At 49.9% G+C, this 18,702-nt stretch overlaps 1 protein-coding gene across 7 annotated transcripts in view; it reads left to right on the top strand.

Annotated features, from left to right (window-relative positions):
* BRD4 (bromodomain containing 4) overlaps positions 1 to 18,702 on the top strand; it is an 86,434-nt gene that overhangs the window by 36,716 nt on the left and 31,016 nt on the right. For 6 of the 7 annotated variants that reach the window (XM_027050217.2, XM_027050222.2, XM_053219715.1 and 3 more), the window contains exons 2-3: positions 13,810 to 14,128; positions 17,767 to 17,904. In XM_027050217.2, coding sequence (XP_026906018.1) covers positions 13,844 to 14,128; positions 17,767 to 17,904 — 423 coding nt within the window. In that variant the 5' untranslated portion in view covers positions 13,810 to 13,843. Of the gene's footprint in view, positions 1 to 13,809; positions 14,129 to 17,766; positions 17,905 to 18,540; positions 18,628 to 18,702 lie in introns of those variants that run through there. The other variant, XM_027050224.2, reaches the window with a different exon arrangement.

Below are 18,702 nucleotides of genomic sequence, written 5' to 3' on the forward strand. Positions count from 1 at the left end.
TAGGTGGAAGAGGCTCTCTGCCCCATCTGTCACCTGCGCGAGGTTTGCTGAGGGGCAGGAGGAACATGAGTTCTGATCTGTGTTTCTGCATACATGGGAGAAGGCCCACCCCTGTTCCTCTTGGGTCTAGCTCTTGGCCCCAGGTCCTCAGCAGAGGTGTGGGAATCATCGGTGGGAGGGCATTGGGACCCCAAAGAGTATAGAGGGGGCACTAGCTCAGATGAGCTCTGCTCCCTCCCAGGCAACACATGCCTGGCATGGAGAGCTGGGAAAGGCCTAGACCTCAAGCCGCCCGATATTTAGGTCTCCAGCTTTCCCTGGGCACAGTTTGAAAACCAGTTACTAAACCCAGTGCGGGGCCGTTTTCACTGAGGACCATGCATGTGTGTGCACATTTCTGTTTATTCCGTCATCGTGTGTGCCAGGCCCTGGTGTGAAGCTTCCTATGTGATGAACGTTAGTTCCTCTTCCTTCAGTATTTCTCACAGTTTTCACACAAAGGCCGCGAGGAGTTGTGGGGAGTGCTGCAGGTTCACTGAGTGAGCCATAGTCTGTTCAGTGGGCAGGTGTTTTGGCTTTTGACGATTTGAAAGCTCCTCACTAGCAAGCAGCTCTTATTCCTAGGTGGTCACTAACTAGGGACGAGCTGACTGTGTCTGCCAGGGAGTAAACTTGGGCCATGCCATAGAATCTGAGTCTGAGATGCTGGCTTGGCTCCAGCCAAGGCTCTCCTGGGACAGTGATCGCTGCCTGCCAGCAAGGCCCATGCTGCCCAGGGGAGAGCAGGCTGGAGACGGGAGGAGGGGGATGGCAGGTGGTCTTGCAAGGAGATCAGATGTGCTTTGTGTCATTTGTCCTTTTCTCTCTGGTATCTGCGTTCCCCGCCTTGTCAGCGTCGGGAGTTGGGGCACTTGACTTAGTGGCTCATTTACTGCAGTGGACGTTGGGTGGAACTAATGGCAACAAGAACATTAGTTCTCACAGAACAACAGATCTCCCCAGTTCTTCACTTCCTTTGCTGTTCTCTCCTGAAGTGGTTTGAGTTTTGTCCTTGCTCTGTAACTTTGCTCTCTGAAAATTACTGAGATCTAGAGGAGGAGGTTTTATTGACATCCAGGCATCCATCTCAGAATGACAGGGTCAGATTGTCAGGGCAAAAGTAGACACTGAATATTTGCCTGAGGGCTGAGGCCTCCCAGCAGACAAAGGAGTGGTAAGCTTACCCCTTACCTGAGAGAAGAGGTGCCTGACAGGAAGTCAAGGCCGTGTGGAAGGTGGGCCCCTTGGCCCGTTTCCCTCTCAGAGGACCAGCCTGTTGCTGTATACTCTTGGAGTAGACGTCCAGTTTTGACATTGTCCACTCTCACGACTGGTTGTCTTTAGGCCTTGGGTCAGTCTTTCAGTTCCTGCTTTGGGAACTGGGGACTTGGGGTCTTTCCAGTTGTGACATTGACTTTGTCCCTTTCTGTGTTCCCTTTCCTTTGGGAAAAGTGATGTTGTCCCCCACTCCCACCCGTATTATCTGGGTTCTGTACCTGATGGAACTGAGGCATGGTGAGAAGAAAAGTCATCTTTGCTAGAATCACTTCCTGAGATTACCTGATACTGACAGATGTAACCTTTTTCACAGGTTTTTCTTGTAAAATTCAACTTCGGAGTGAGGGTCAGAGGGTAAGATCGTTGAGGAAAAAGGTCACCCCATACGCATTAGCTCTTCATCAAGGTAACCAGGCTTCTGCGTCTCTAAACCCAGAGTCGATGTGTGCCTTGTCCTTCATGCATGCTGCTATTCCTGGCACCTTGGAACGTCCTCCTGTTTCCATGTGTCCTCTCGGCCGTTGAAGGCCTGGTTTGACCTTTCCTCTCAGTGAGGCCTCTCCGTGGTCATGTGGTCCCTAGAAACTCTTTTTCTGGCCCTGTTTCCTGATCCCCTTTTGTCCCCAGTGAACATAGGTGGGCCCCAGGGATGCCTTGAGTCTTGTTCTCAGCCACCATTCTACTGTTTTGAAGAGCTCAGAGGCATGATGTGTTCTTGTTGGGGATATCACCCCGCCCTGTTACCCCTGCTTCCCAGGGTATCAAATTGTAGAAGGGTTGATTGAAGTGTTGCCTTTCCCACTCATGGGTCTGTTCACACGTTGTTTCCATTTACACATAACAGGCCTGTGTGCTGAGCTGGCACGTTGTGGAACATTCCAGCCACAGGCGTGAACCACCTTCCCCTGTGTGGTGCTAGCCACTGGCTGTGCAGGCTGTTCATCACCTGCCCTTCACTCACCTCCTTCTTGGCCTCCCAAATTCCCAAACAGCTTGCCTTCGATCACTTGCTTGGAGGTCAGCGCTGACATGTTTCCCTGGTGTTTGACGCACTGGAAACACCGTAGTTGGCTGTCTTTTATAGTTTTAAGTTTTGTTCATGAGGATCATGAACTTGATTTTTATCCTTTCGTTGGAAATGAGAGGGTTCCAGAGGACAGTGCGGTATCACCGTCAGAAGCTTTCTGGTCTACAACCGGGCAGCCCAAGACTGACTGTCGGCCTAGTTGGAACTAATCCTGGTTTCTCACTCTTAGACTTTTCCCTCATTACAGTAGTTTTCACTGTCAAGAGGTGAATGTTCTCTCTCACCCTTGGTGCCCTGCAGATTCTTCTGTTTTCCAGTGTCTTTGTCCTTCCTCCCAAAAAACCCTCATCTAAGTGGAAGAAGTACCCAGCCTCACTGTCTACTTCAGCTTTGCCTTCTGCATGGCCGTGCACTCTGTGGCCATCTTGGAGTTCACTTCTCAAAGCAGGATTTTTTCTATGTGAATTAACAGTCCTTTCGCGTTCTATATTACAGTGTAGGTTCACCTCAGTGCCACATAACACTGCACCAGCTCTTTTAGAAAAGCAAATAGCTGAAAATAAAAGGTATAAAAATGAGACAGTTCAAAGAGTCGGAGTAATAGCTTTAAAAGAGGCAACCGGAAGAAAATGTCACTTAACCTTTCCTATGAAGGGCACAACCCTAGACCCAGGTCAGTGGGAATGCAGTGTTGGTATTAATGACATTGTATTTCTGTCATAATCTTTCAGGTTGTAATTTGGAGTCTTGGCCCAGGTCAAGGCTGCTTTGAGTAGCAGTGGAGGCCTGCTCGCCAGGCAGAGAGACGGAACACAGCAAGAGAGGTCGGTCAGTGGGGGTTTGTGCAAGGTGTCTGATTGCAGAGAAGCTGCGCTGTTTTTACGTACGTACTGGTAGGTTGGTTGGGTTTTAGAGTCCTCCACACACCCACCACCCCTGTCCCACTTCATTGTATAGTTCCATGTACCCGCTCATTTGCACACCATTACCTAATTTAACCTGTGATTTTGTATTCTCTTATTCTTTTTTTGTTTTACTTTTTTTAAGTTTATTTCTTTTGAGAGAGACTGTGCATGTGAGCGGGGGAGGGCCAGAGAGAGAATCCCAACACTGGGGTCAATCTCACGAAGGGATCACGACCTGAGCCAAAATTGAGAGTCGGAGGCCTAAAGACTGAGCCATCCAGGCACCCCTTGTATTCTCTGCTTTTCTAACGTAACATTTTGTCGCAAACGTTTCCCTCGCTCTGACACAAAGTCTAGAAATCTTTGGAACGGGGCTTGCAAACTCGGGCTCACGGGCCAGTCTGAGTGTTATTGGCATATAGCCACGCTCGTTTGTCTAAGGCTTGTGGGTGGGCTGCTTTCCCAGTGCAGCAGCGGCAGGATGGAGTATTGCTATAGACTGTATGTCTCGTGCAGCTGGCTGTATTTCTTCCCTGGCCCTTTATAGGAAAAATCAGCCTGCCCCTGCTGGAATATGTTTTAGCCTCGCAGTTTTGATCTTGTCCACATCAAAGTTTTGCTTTTACTGCGTACCCATCACAGGAACATTTTAAATTAACAAATCTGTCCACCCAGATCTGACCATCAGCACAGTGATGTAAACCATATGTAACAACGGAACCTTTTACTGCACCTGAGCTGGTCAACCCTCCAGCTTCTAGCAGCTTTTACAGAGAAAAGATGGCGCAGAACTCTCAGTGCCCCTAACTTAATGGGCCTGCTGATTGGTTTCTAAAGCAGAAGGACAGGAATTCTGAATTGGCAGTGTTGTGATCTGCTGGGCCTTCCTCGCAGTCCTCCTGACCACCACGTCCGTGTGGGCCTGGTGCCCCCCTACTGGGGAACAGAGAGCTTGAGTGCATCTCTGCTCCTTTAGCAGGTAGGTGGCTCATCTCTGCCTTGGGTCACCTGGCTCAAGGCAGGCAGCAGGGCTGAGTCTGAGGTAATGGCCCTGGTTTGGCATTTCTGAGGGGCGGCAGTCAGGGCTGGTACAAGCTGCATGAAGGAGGATTAACGTTTTGAGAGCTGCCTCAGCGCACAGCCACTGGCCAAGCTCCAGACGGCGCGGTCTGGCTGATGACACGAGCGATGTTCTCACCAGCTGCCTGAGCCAGTCAGATGGAAAAGTAATCCTGTTTGTGCTTCCCCACTGACACAGATGCACAATGAAATGGGCTGTGGCCATGAATGGAAATAGCTTCTGCTCTGCGACCAGAAGGAAGTGGACCTTCTGATATTAGTGTTCCATAACCAGTGTAACCAACATTTCAAGGAAGATGTCCCTAGGACAGGATAAGTATTTGCTGCAAATTGACTGGTACTGAGAAATGACCAGATCCTCCAACCCCTTCTTTTTATTGCTAGGTAGGATCTTGCACTTCCCCCAAATGATTCTTTATAGGAGGGCCTTGCAGTGGTGGGGAGGTGACTTCCTCTGAAGGATGTGCTCCACTGTGAACTTGTAATTTCATGAGGGGTAGGGGTCAGCTGGCATTGGCTGACATTTTGCTTGGCATGAAACAAGTTCAAGGCACAGCTCCTTGTAGCCCTAACTGTGTGGGAACTATAAGTAACAGCTTGGACTCCGTTCCCCTCCACTCTCTCCCCATGGCATCAACAGGGAAGTATGCTTCAGATTTCACCTAGTATGTGAGACGAATCACACTGCAGACAGACAGACAGAGACAGACGGCCAGGTGCTGTGAGAGCTGTCTGGGCTCTGATTTGTTGGGGGTGAAATTTGGAAACACCACTTCTGGAAATCCGACTGGAGACCTAGCTCAAGGGTCACATGGCATTCAGCTGCTTCTGCAGAGAAAGCAGGCTTGCTGATTAATACATGCCAGGATGTGGAAGTCGGCGGGGGGGGCCTTGGGCAAACCAGCCCTGTCGGGCCCAGCAGTGCTGGTCAACTAGGCCTCTGCCCCTGTATTCGGTGAGCAGAGACAACTGTGGAGCAGAGTACTTGAAATACATACAGCCCTGGGTGACCTCCCGCTGACCAGGCTGCCACCCACTCTCTTGTGTTGCCACGGGCATGAAGATGATGATGTTGCCCTTGGCCTTGTAGTGTTGCTGTGAGGATTAAGCAGTTATAGCTCAAGTGCTCAGAGAGCACTGACCCAGGAAGTAGCAGGTATGTGCTGGCAAGCTTGTCTCGGCCCTAGTGCAGGCAGGCGTATGTGGTGATGGCTTGCATAAAGCTCTGCTGAGTGTGGCGACGGTATTTCACAGGAGAATTCGTAAAGGTTTCCAGGTAGCCTGCACTGTTCCTGTTTTCCCTGGTGTTTTGCTGCCTCGGTGTTGTGTCACTTAAGGATGAGAGTGAGTAAATGAACATGACAAAGTGGAGGTGGGCCCCTTGGCTTTGTGGGCCCTCTGGCAGTCCAGGACTTCAGATGGGCCTACAAGTTCAAAATTCAGTTGGCCAGAACCCACCAAGTTTACCCAGCCTCTTGGGATGAACAGAACTAGGGCCAGATATCCAGAAATCAGCCGATTTCTGGGCAGCTGTATATGGCCTTTTCTTTTCTCTCCTCAGAGTCCCAGAACCAAGCCTATCCATGTCTGTCTTGCCTCCTAGTCTCCAGGAAATAAAACTTTCTGTTGAAATTTGAAAAATATCACATGTGTGTTGTCTGCTAAATTCTGTCCTTAAGTTTTTCTGAGATCATTTCTAAAAAAAATTTTTTTTACATTTATTTATTTTTGAGAGAGAGAGCAAGCGGGGAAGGGGCAGAGAGAGAGGGAGACACAGAATCCGAAGCAAGCTCCAGGCTCTGAGCTGTCAGCACAGAGCCCGACGTGGGGCTCGAACTCACCAACCGTGTGAGATCATGACCTGAGCTGAAGTCAGACACTTAACCAGGGAGCCACCCAGGCACCCCTCTCAGATCATTTAGATGAGTTGGGATGTTAGCAGACAGTATCCCTGAAAGCAGGAGTGCTTCATCAGGGGTCTCTAAACTTGGGAAGAGAATCCTCTTAGGAAGAGAATCATGGTTCCTCCTTAATGGAATGTGTGTGCCTATTAGGCGCTGCTTAACTCCTCAGGCCTTAGAGCCAGATGGGATGCCTGCCACCTGCATTTCTGTTTCCACGTTGGGTCTTATGTGGTATCTGCTTTTTGTTACAGCATTCGCTGAACACCAAGCTTTGCAAGATGGGACATTGTCCAAGGGGATATAGTGCAGTCTGGCCTTGAAATTATTAATTGCCTTATACTGATCGTTCCCACAGTGCCCCTCTAAGGTACCATGACACTCTTGGTACTCAGTTTGGGGACCAGGGCACTAACTGTCTAATCTCTCTTCATCTTTTCCTTACTCCTTTAAATTGGGACTTTGTTGTAAGGTATCTGTTGGGGATAGATTCAGGACTAGGACACTCATTTGAATCATGCAGCCTTCTTTGGGTTGGAAACAGTAGGTGAAATTTTCTTCCTGTCTCTTGTCCTTCAACTAACTCAACACAGTGAATGGTGGCTCCTGCCTCTTGGCCACAGGTCAGTATGAAAACGGAATAGCATTTTAGGATCTTTTCAACTTAAAACTTTGCCTGAATTGGTTGAAGACGATGTCTACTGTATCACAGGAATCCTACATCCTTATATATGCAGGTAGATTTAGGAGTTTGTGAGTTTGCAGCTTGTCTCTCCCCATAAGCCCTGGTGCTGAGCCATTGATTCACCCTGTCCACGTGCATCCGCTCTTGGGTTCTCTCTCTTTTGCATCTGTGAACTCCACAGGTGCAGGTATAGTTGAAAATGAACCATGAGGCAAGAATGGACTTCTCCTATTGTATCTGTGTTCTGAATGACCCTGGAATCTATCCCCCAGACCCCCTCCAAGCATGCCCCCCCCCCCTTTTCTCCTGCCACTATATTCTCTGCCCTGAGTCAAGAACCTGTGAAGGACAAAAGCCAGTGTGGTCACCTGGCCCCTGTGCTGTGCCATCCCTCCCTTCCCACTTCAAATGGTCCTCAGATGCACTGGTATCTCCCCTGCCTCCAGACCCATGCCTGTGTCCCTGCATCGGTCCCTCCTCCTGTCACAAGCCTTGGCCCTCTCTGTCCTTCTCTGTCCCTCTCTGCCTCACCCACCACAGGAGTGTGCACACCCTCCTTGTCCTTGGCCAGAGCAGCCTGGCCCTTCTCGTTTACAGTACTTGCCCAAGTATTGCTTAATCACTGGAAGAATGTCACACTGACCACAGAGTCCTAGGCCTGGCACATGGCACACACGGGATGCGTTGGCTGAGCCAGTGAATCTGGCAGTCACCACATTTTTCTGTGTGCGAGCACGAGCTGCTTTCCTTTCCAAAGCTTTGAGATCTAGAATCCCCAGGGTGACGTTAGTGTAGGGTGCCTTCCGTACCCGAGAGCCACTCGCTGTGTACTGGGAGGACAAGAATGAAGTAAAGGTGGCTCTGGCCCCGGGCTCCCAGGTGTGTGTGCCCTGGCCAGACTGTTCAGGGAAGCACCAGGTACAGCACGTGAAAGGCCTGAAGGTGACAGGGAAGGGGGCCCACCGTGGCCACCGTGGCCAACGTGTTTAGTGTTGATGCTAGGGTCTGGGGCAGTGCGGGGTGGGGTGGGGGTGACCACTGTGGGAAGAATGTACCTAAGGCAGGAACCTAGTTGGATCTGTTGTGTCAGAGAAGTCACCCTGGCTCACACAGAGCCGCTTGCTAGTGCCTGTCTTTCTTGACCCACAACAGACTAGAGAGTCTTGTTGGTTTCCTTTGTGTTCTTTGCCACGGTGCGAATGAGTGGCTTCTGGAAGTTTCGTGAGGATTTTAGTTTCCCGCAGTCCTGGGAGGGCTGAGCTGCAGGTTTTCGGGCCATGGCTTCTTAAGCTGTGAGTGTGGAGCAGGACATCCTGGTCATCTCATGGCGATCCCTCACGTAGATGGATGTCACCTGTCACTGGTTGTCTTGAGAGCCACCTGAAAGAAACTTTGAGGTGCTTGTGTCTCTGAGGTCCATCTGATCTGTTAAACTGCACCATGTCTTCGCATTTGAACTGACAGCCTCTAGCAGTTTCTTTCCTGATTGACCTCAGTCTTCACAAGTGTATGGGTCTTGTGCTTAGTTTTTCATGTTACTTAAGATGCGCCAGCTTGTCCCGATCATTTGCATTGGGCCTTTCTGGAGTTGCATGTTTATCTGCTAAATGGGGGCTTCCTTGATTCCAAGTCCAACTGAAACTTCCCAGGAGTCATGTTAGAGTCTGGGTCACCCTGGCTGCTTAGGTCTGATCTTTCTACTTTCTGGGGAAGTTACTTTTCTGTGCCTCCGTTTCTTCATCTTTAAAATGGGGATAAGACCAGAAGCAATCTCAGAGTTGTTTTGAGGATTTAAATGTTACTATGTGTCAAATGTGAGAGGGCTGACTAGGGATGGGTGTTTGGCTTTTGTGGTGGAAATAGTGGTTTAAAAGCATAGAGATGAGGCAAAGTTGGAGGATCAGGCTATCTGTAGAGAAAGCTCTGTTCATTTTGTGAACAAAAAAAAAAATGCAGCTTTCTTGGCTCAACAGCCCATCAGGGCTCGCTTGAAGGTGAAGAAAAGTGGTTATGTCCAGAGCCTTCCATCCCTTAGCTTCCCTGAGAGTCCATTTGGAGAGAAAAAAAGGTACAGCCCAGCCCACAGGTTCCAGAAGTCAGTTGCCTTGACTTCATCTTGCCCTGTGGACACTGTTTAGAGACTTCCAGAATGTCATTGCTTAATGGAAAACATATGGGACTGCTTCCTCCTGGTGGGGCGTGCTTGGCCCCCTGGCATTTTGTGTGCTTGTGGCTGACTGGGCTCCACTGCCCTGGGGCCAGAACATCTCCAGGATGGGGCCACCCCTGCCCCTTGCTGTGGCAGCTTACCTGCCATGTGCTTGGCTGTGAAATTCTCAGGCTGTTTTCTTGGAGAAACTGAATAGTGGAAGCAGAACTGCAAATCATTCTTTATCCTCACTTAGTGCCACCCTCCTTTCCAGCTTTCCAGACTCACTTCAGTGTATATCCCAGCCTCCCTTCATGATGGTGCCACATTTACACTTGTTTCCTTTTATTCCTTTGGACCAGCATTCTGTCCTGCTGCGTGGAACCTTTTCCCAGCTGACTCCAAGGAGTTCTTTTTAAGAACTTTTAAGAATCCTGCTGACCTCTTTCCTTCTCTGTGATGTTGCCCTTCTGTTGAGACTTGTATGCAGACAACTCAGCATGTCCTGTATCTCTGTGTGCCTGGTCCATGGCCACCATACAGAAGGATCCTGGCCAGCTGGCACACTGTCCATGTCATTCTTCCCTCTGTCTCCCCCTCCTGCCTCACCAGCCCCACCCCAGTTTCTGTAGTTGCCCAATAAACGATTACCCACATCCACTTACCTGTGGAGGATTTTCCAGGGAGTGCTCCAAAGCTTCTGCAGTCCTGTACCTGGCTCTCTGCCCTCCGCCCCACTTCCCACAGTTCCTGAAAACTCTCCTGACCCACTGGCTTCTCCCACCTGGAACCCGCAGTTGGTCTTGGCTGGCTCCCCTCCAGAGACATGGTGTTGGGTTTTGTTTTTTTTTTTTTTTTTTAAACAGTTTACTGTTGTGTTTGTAGTGCCTTTATTTTGAAAGTAAACTAAATAAAAAACCACACATGGATATCAGTAAAATTAAATACAATGAGAACAGAACAACAGCATTGTTAAATTCTACGCAGATGGTCATATTCTCTGCTGACACCTCTCTGCACAGCCTTTCACACTGGCACCAATCAGGGACTTTCCTTGTGAGTACTGGAATGAGTAAAATGAAAATAGAGGATGCATACCAGGTGATTAAACGCCATCCACCTAAAGGTGTCCTTTGAACCCTCCTACAGCCGCACCTGAGCCCTGGCATATCACTCTGCAGGTGGCTGTAGACCTTGCTTCTCTGAGGTTGAGGTCTCTCTTTACTGATTAAACCTCAGTTGGAGAAACCCTTTTCTGTCTTCCTTGCTGCCCACCTCAGGAATGAAGGCACACTTTTTGAAGGCTCCACGCATGACTGAATGCGGCTTCTGGGGTGCTTCCTCCCTTCCCATGTCCTACTCAGTGGTGTGTGTGTGATTCAGCCTGGCCCCTTGATCTCTCTCTTCCTTCCCTCTGTTCTCTCTGAGCAATCTCCTGCTGATGGTTCCACACCTAACCCCACCCTTTGGGTGCTTCCCCTCCTTCCTGCTCTTATTGGGATGCATTTTACTCAAGTCATTGGGCTCCTTTCTTACCTCCCAGCTGGGCTTTCCTCATGCATACCTCATGTGCTTACCTCCCACCAGTAAAGCCTCCATGCCTACTGCCCTGCCTTGATTTGTGCCCCAGGCACTTCCTTCCAGGACCACGTGGCCGTTAGTTCTGGACAGACTTGTATCACAAGTAACCCTGATGGGAGAGGGGATGTGTCTTGTGTCTCCAGAGCCTGGAACAGGCCTACCCAGTCACATCTGCCTTTAGAAAGTATTGTAGTCCAGGATATTCTCACTGTTCCCACCTTCAGATGAAGTTGATGTAGGGAAATGCCCCTCCATGGTCCTGAACTCCTGGAACACTGCTCTTGTCTTGGGAGATGCTCTCCAGGCTGCTGCCCACTTCCCCACCTGCAGGCCCCCTCAAGCTCTGATGCCAGATGCCTGTCTGGTTTCAGCCCTGAGTGCTCCTTCCCCATCTTTAGCACCATTTGGTGGGGACGGGTACCCGGAAATCGCTTCACACCTTCAAAGCCCCCCTATTCCCATTCCTGTAAGTGTTCCCAGCCTGTTGTTCTGGAAGAGCACACCCATCTTAGAGTCTGCCCTAGGAGCTGCCCCCACCTCCACCCCCTTCTCAGATCTCCAGAGGACCCTGAGAAGGGCACAGATTATAAATACTCACCTGGTGTCTTGGACACAGTTGGGCCTCATTAAATACTTAAGTTCAGCATTCGATGCAAGGCCACACCTAGACCTAAGTTGGGACTGCTGCAACATACCCACCCTCTGGTGTCTTGGATGGTAGCACTAGGATTTCTGTCCACAGTGTTGTCCTCTCTAATGAACTAAATGACTAATGAATTACTTGGTTTGAGGTTTGTTTGGTTCTTTGTTTCTTGTTTGTTTTTAAGTGGCCATCCCATCTGGGAAAAGGGGAAAGGCACTTGGCAGATTTCTTACCTGTTCGTTGAAAAAGGATAAAGAACAGTCTTAACCTTTTTTTTTTTTTTTTTTTTTTTAATAAGTCTGGGTCAATTTTATTTATTTGAAGGTTTTTTTTTTTTTAACATTTATTCAATTTTGAGAGAGCATGAGTGGGGGAGGGGCAGAGAGCGAGAGAGACACACAATCCGAAGCAGGCTCCAGGCTCTGAGCTGACCGCACAGAGCCCGACATGGGGCTCAAACTCACGGACCGTGAGATCATGACCTGAGCCGAAGTCGGACGCTTAACCGACGGAGCCACCCAGGTGTCCCAGTCTTAACCTCTTAAAGCAAGCCTGGATTCAGTTCCCAGACTGAATCTGTAAGATTCAGCCTCTTGCACGTGTTGGCTTTGGGCTCCTCCCACTTGGGTCCTCTCCCTGCAGCGGCCTCTCCCATGTGTTCACTAGCCAGGTGACACCTAGACCTGCAGTCAGCCAGAGCACCCTGGAAGGAATGCCGTCTCCTTGACCAGGTCCATTTTGTCAGCTCATGGGCTTCCCCTGCAAATAGGACCCATGTGTGGGGCTGGCCGTGGGGGCAGAGGGTGGGGAGGTGGACGCCTCAGACCAGGAGGGCCAGCTCTCCACAGCCCCCTGTGAGTGACTTGCTTTTACGTAGCAAGCTTTCCCCTGGTGCTTTTAAAACTTGATAATTTGCCAGAACTGCATCTACCAAAACTTTTGTGGGGCTCTTGGTTTAAATCACACTTGGATTGAATTATAAAGTAATTCTTCAGCAGCCAGAGTGCCTAGCTTGTGCTAAGTGTGTTCCAGAAAGAAAGCCATGACAGAGCCAGTGAACGTGCCCTGTCTTTTTTGGTCCCCTCTGCCTACCAGAGTCGTGTGATTGTAAAATCTGCCCTTTTTTCCTAAGCCTTTGCCTGACTCCCTCAGCCGGAGAGGTTTTCTTACCCGCACTGAACTCCTAGGGTTATTACTGGCGATATTCATTAGCTGCAGGCAGCTCCTAGATTACAAAGTCTTTCTTATTCTGGGCACTGGGCTTAAAGCTGATACTTCCTTTTTCTTGCCAGTAGAAAAGTGTACACCGAAAGAATGCCAAATAGTCAGTACACATTTGAGCAGATGTTTCTTCTCATTAACAGAGTGTGGGAACTCTCGGCACTGCAAGTAAGGGGTGAATTACTGTGTTTCTGGAGGGCATTTTGGCAGTAAAAACATGTACCCCATATCTGTGGTTTTGTTAGAATAACTGGACAGGTGCACAAAGTTGCCATCGTGAGGATGCTCTTGGCGGGATTTGCATTCTTGGCGTGGCCTGAAGCAGGGGTCGTTCAGGTGAGGAGAGTGCCTCGGAAGGGGTGCTCATACAGGCATTGAACTGGGGGTCTCACACCCCCTGTGCAGTTCGTGAGAGGTAACCTTCTGTATCTCTGTGAATAAGCTTTGAAAACCTGGTTAATAAAGTGATAACTTTTAGGTTATCAACACTTTGTGGGATTTCTTTAATCAGCAAACATGCATTGTTTTAGTCACCAAGGACGTGTTCTTAGTGAGTGTGAGCATTTGCCCTGAGCACTCGGCAGTGGACTCCGTGGGCCACTCTTCTGGCCCTGATCGCCAAACAGAATTACTGACTTGGCTCAATGTTTCATGAGCCACAAGTACAAAGAATTTTAATGTAAAGGACATATTTGGGGGCTTGCAAATCATCCTGCCTCCCACACAGGCAGTGTCCCTGAAAAACTCTCACATGGGGGTTGCCTGGGTGGCTCTGTGTGTCAAGCGTCCGACTCTGGTTCACGTCATGATCTCGTGGTTCATGGGATCGAGCCCCATGTCAGGCTGTGCACCTATACTGCCAGAGCCTGCTTGGGGATGCGGTTTCTGTCCCCCCAACCCCAACTAAATGAGTAAAAACTTTTTTTTTTTTTTTTTAATAACCGTTACATGATGTGAGAACCTGGTTTGTTGCTTATTCTGCCTCTTTCTGCATGGAATCAGTAGTGCTCTCAGCCCTTGAAGGCTCCTGGTCAGCTCTTCTCTCTGAGCCCCGTCTCTCCTGACGTTCGCCATTGGTACTTGCTCTCTCTTCCGTTCTGTAGGATGCGTCGTCTGCTTTCTGCCGAAGAGAGCAGACACAGGGGGCCTTTTATTTTAGTCAGTGCAAGAAGCGTCTTTCTGGTCAGCCTGACCAGTTTCCACCAGAGGAGCTCGGCCCTTGGAAGCCACACACTCGTGGCACTGTGAGTGGTGCCCATCTGCTGCCTGGTTTCTGATTATGGCTTTTTTCTCCTTGTAGAGTGCCCAGTGAAGAATGTGATGGGATCAGTAGCATGTCTGCGGAGAGCGGCCCTGGGACGAGATTGAGAAATCTGCCAGTGATGGGGGATGGACTAGAAACCACCCAAATGTCTACAACGCAGGCCCAGGCCCAACCCCAGCAAGCCAACACAGCCAGCACCAACCCCCCGCCCCCGGAGACCTCCAACCCCAACAAGCCCAAGAGGCAGACGAATCAATTGCAATATCTGCTCAAAGTGGTGCTCAAGACACTATGGAAACACCAGTTTGCGTGGCCTTTCCAGCAGCCTGTGGACGCCGTCAAGCTAAACCTCCCTGTGAGTAACTTGGGCAGGGCCCGGGGCTGCTGTCCTCCAGGTCCCTTCCCGTGTTGCTCCTGGGGACGGTGGGGGACGGGAGGAGGACACAGAACTGCCTTTGGGGCCCCGCTCTGAACTACCAGCACTCATGAGGCCCTTGAGTGAATGGTTTTGGTAGTCTTGACGGACAGTCATCAGTTCTTAGATTTCGGCTCCGGGAGAAACTGTAGAGAAGTTGAAATGGGGGTGAAAAGGAGTGCTTGCAGCTTTCCTTCTGATCCCTTAGGGGAGCTGAAGTAGGAGCAGTTGGTGGTCCAGGCTCCCTACTTCTCAGGCATGGTTGGGAGGCTGTGGAAGGGGGACTGGTTTGCTGCAGTACCTTTTCTGTACTGACATGGTCGTCATCGTCGCGATCACCCAGAGCGCAGGGCGGGAAGAGGCAGTGGAGTATCTCCCAGGCAACCAGTACTTGGAGGGGCCTGGTTGGAGGGAGGAGGTAACCGGTGCAGCTTTGCCCTCGGCTGCCTCCACGCACACCCGCCACCTGCTCAGTTGCAGCCACGGTGCACTTGCTTTGGTTCTTCTGTACCCCTCTTCTGCTCTTTCCCTAGAGAGTTTTCCTTTTGCCCACATCCCTAGCAAATGGTTCTGGAACCTCAGTTTGTATCTCTAACTGAACCTCAGGGAAGAAACGGGATAGATAATTTTTTTCTTTTCTTCTAGCATTGAGGACTAAGTGTCTCTAACTTAAGCCCTGCTGTTTGCTAAGTCTCACACATCCCCTGGATGAGGAGTTACATGATTATTGCCATAGACGCAGGCGTGGGTCTTTGGGGGTTTGAACTGCACAAGTGTAGGAACCTCAGCCTTTGCCAGGCATCCAGTTTCAAAAAGGATGAATACACTGCTAGTGTGACCCTCCTGTTGTGAAAGCAGCTGTGTCTGTGACATTCGTCCAATTACCTCTCTCTGTTGAGTATGTGTCATGTGCACTCAGGAAGATCAAGTCAGGAGGAGGCACTGCGGGTCTAGATCATGAACTGGCTCAAGAAAAGGGGCGGAAGCAAAAGAGGATCCTTGCCAGATCTGGGCTTCAGAGGCTACTCTTGCTGGTGACCGTGACAAGGAGTAGGGGCAGACGACCTGTCACTGGAGGGAGGTTCTTCAGAGAGCTTGCTACAGCATAATCTCTGTTTGGGTTAGTGGGTTGGGCTGGGCCGTGTGGGATCCACAGGTGAGGGTGACCTTCCCAGAGCAAAGGCAAAGACTGGGAGGAGGTGGGTCTGGGGTGGGGGGTGAAATCCAGGGGGTACTGCAGCTTTTGTAGCACCAGAGGGAGGTGGTGGGAGACCTGTAGAAGAGGGCCAGGAGAATCACCAGCAGAGAGCAGTCCCCCAGGTTTCCACGTCAGAGGCTGCAGGGAGGTCAAAGAGATGAGGATTCCGACCTGACCCTCCTGTTGGCCTTTAGGAAGGCATTGGTGACCTTAGGAAGATGTGACGCAGAAGTAGAAACCAGATTCCCGACGGTGTGAATGAGAAGGTGAGGATGTGAAGCCATCATTTCGAGAAATTTGGCATTGAAGGGAAACCGCGGCAGGGCCAGAATGGAGGAGGGGTTGGTTTGTTACAGGAAAATTCAGAGGGCTGAGAGGGCGAAGACCGAGGAAAAGGGGGGGGGGGGCGGCGCTGGGGTACCCAAAATCCTGAGAAGGCAGCATCCCCAGCTAGCAGGACAGACATGGGGCAGGGGGGTCTGTAAGGCCCAGTGGTTTGGGAGTTTGAGGTCATTCACTGTGCAGTGGAGGCCAGGCTCCCCGGAGGTCACAGTGTGAATCCCTGTCTCTGTGACTGTTGACATCACCCTCAGCAGTTCTGACATAGGAAGAAGAGGCCGGTGCAAGGTGGCACTGATCTGGTGTCTTCAGGGAGGTGGGAGCGCCAGGAACTGACCCAGAGGAGTAGGGCAGGGCTAGTCAGTCAGAAGCAGCGTTCTGCTTAAAGCCTGGGGTTCCAGGGACCTCTCCCCCCTCCTCGAGAAAATGTTACTGCAGCCACAAAAAAAAGGGTTCTTTCTTTTTCTGTTTTCTGACACCTTCCAGGAATCTTTATCTGCATTTTGTCCTCTGATCTCTGCTGGACTTTTCACTAGAATGCCTGCCCCTTCTGTTCAGTAAACATGTACAGTTGGATTGTCATGCCCCTAAACCCACTGCCCCCTTGTCGGCACGCTCATGCGCTCGCTCTCTGTCTCTCTCCCTCTACTTGACAGGCCATGGCCAGTTCAAGCAGCTGACACCATTATTGGCCATAGACTAAAAAATATATTTCCACTGGGGCCTTGGTTCTCTTGGGAAAGGTGGCCAGAGCCATAGTAGAATATAGAAAGTCTGGTACAGTCTGTCCTTGTGGCCTCCTGGGCAGGGTACCCGGGCATGCGTGTGTAGCCCTTGCCAGCTCAGGGCTATGATCTCTGCCACTCATTATGTGTAAGCTGGTTGCTTTTGTTCCTTTCTCGTGGGTGTCAGAACAGCTTAAAGCCTCACACCCTGTGCTTACCTTTCCAATACTGTCTACCATTTCCAGGCAAGACCGTGGCACTTGGTGAGGGATAGGCCTGCCTCTCTGCCATCAGGACTGGTTCTGATACCACACCCAGGCCTGATTAAGGGAGCCTCTGAGATTGCAGTCTACCTTGGAGCTGGCCAGCTGCATGCGGGTCTCCCTGCCTGGCTCTCTCTGGTCCTTCTACAGGGAAGCCTGGTGTGCTGCCTGTTCTGTCCCCAGATACCTCCTGTGGTTATTTTTAAAAATAAACATTCAGTTTTTAGGATAGGTTTAGATTTAGAGAAAGCAGACAGTAGTAGAGTCTGATTTGAAGGGCTTTAGGATATCTACACGTGCCGTCTGGCTCCTTCCGTTTGGCACTTGTAGAGTAAGGTGTGAAGTTTTGAGGAGTGGGGTCTGCTGGATTTTTTTTTTTTTTTTTTTTTTTTTTAACTGAGGATTGTACGGGTTGTCTGGATTCCTCATTAACCTGGTTGGTTATTCAGCTATATCCAGGTACTGCTGACACATCCTTTAGAAAGACCAGTAATGGAAATGGAAGTGTGGTGAACTTGAGTGAAGGTGGAGGCTTCTGCTCCATGGTTCTTCAGTGTGATCAGAAGCAGGGATTCCAGTTGTTACAGGTGTGCCTCGATGCTGGTTCCATAGGATTTTGCATTTTATGGACCAGTAAACTGTCAAAATAGTAGGGAGAAAGTACAACCTGCTGTAGGTTGTTTTACTAGATAAGGACTGCTTTTCAAAGAGCTGTATATTTTCCCTGTTATTTACTAGAAATTAAAGGATTTTAACATCACACAAAAAAAGGGAAAAAAGCCTAGATCTCAGTAAAGACAACCTGTTCCCAGACCTGGGCACGTGACAGACTTGGACATTTTCCCTCCAGATTTGCACGCGACATGTAAGAATTCTTCCCTAATTCTCACTTTGTCTTGGGTTCCCGTTGAGATGGCTTGCTGAGACCATGGAAGGGCTTCACTCTGTGCCGTGGCTCTCATCTGTGTTCCTGGAGTGAGATCCACAGGCCCACCTATGAATGCTGCATGGCCGGGAAGGTGACACTGGCCTTTTGCTCTTTTTGCTCTCCAGGATTACTATAAGATCATTAAAACGCCTATGGATATGGGAACAATAAAGAAGCGCTTGGAAAACAACTATTACTGGAATGCTCAGGAATGTATCCAGGACTTCAACACTATGTTTACAAATTGTTACATCTACAACAAGGTGAGATGTGGTGGCAGGTGTCCAGCTGCCCTGAGGGGAGGGGAGGAGAGGAGAAGGAGGCGGGCATATCTGGAGCCTGTGGGTAGGGGTGCTTGGTAGCCAGTGGGATTTAGAGCCTGATGGGAGGAGATCATTTGGAGGCAGAAATAATGGGACCCATGGCTTTGCCTGTGACTGGGTGTTTCTTTTTTGGGGAGGAGGGTGCTGGCCTTGCTTGACTTCCAAGCCGTCCTTGTTAGCTTGAAGCATGTGCTTCTTGTGCCCTTGGGATTTTGGTTCTTGGGCATGTGTAGTAGAGAAGGTGTGAGAAGGACAGTGACAACTCATTAAAAAGTCCATTTGGGTGATGTCAATTGTCAGGAAGGAGCCTACTAACATGTAGTTGTGCAAAGGTGTGTTCAAACAGAAACCTCAATGTGAGAGAGGGTGTGATGGGGGCCGCCGCATCTGAAATGTGGACATGACCATTGACAACTTGTGGCCGTAGAATTGAATGTCCCCTGATCTCACTTGTAGACCTGAAGGTCACTTCTTAACCCCGTTAGCCAAACCTTTCGGCTCGGCTGTGCCATGAAGCCAGATCATTTGTTTACAGTTCAGACCACAGATGTGATTAAAACCAACCCTTTCATATAGAACGGCTCTGGAGGGAGACACTATACAGAACTCAGCTTTTGACCTCTGCTGGTGTAGTGGGTAAAATTGCCCAGAAGAGATGGGTAGGTGAGTTTCTTGAAGTTTACTGTGTTTTTTTAAAAGTCTCAGCTCTCATCACTAGGTTTCAGTGAAATGTCCACA

The sequence above is a fragment of the Acinonyx jubatus genome, chromosome A2, assembly GCF_027475565.1.
Source record: "Acinonyx jubatus isolate Ajub_Pintada_27869175 chromosome A2, VMU_Ajub_asm_v1.0, whole genome shotgun sequence".
Taxonomy (NCBI): domain Eukaryota; kingdom Metazoa; phylum Chordata; class Mammalia; order Carnivora; family Felidae; genus Acinonyx; species Acinonyx jubatus.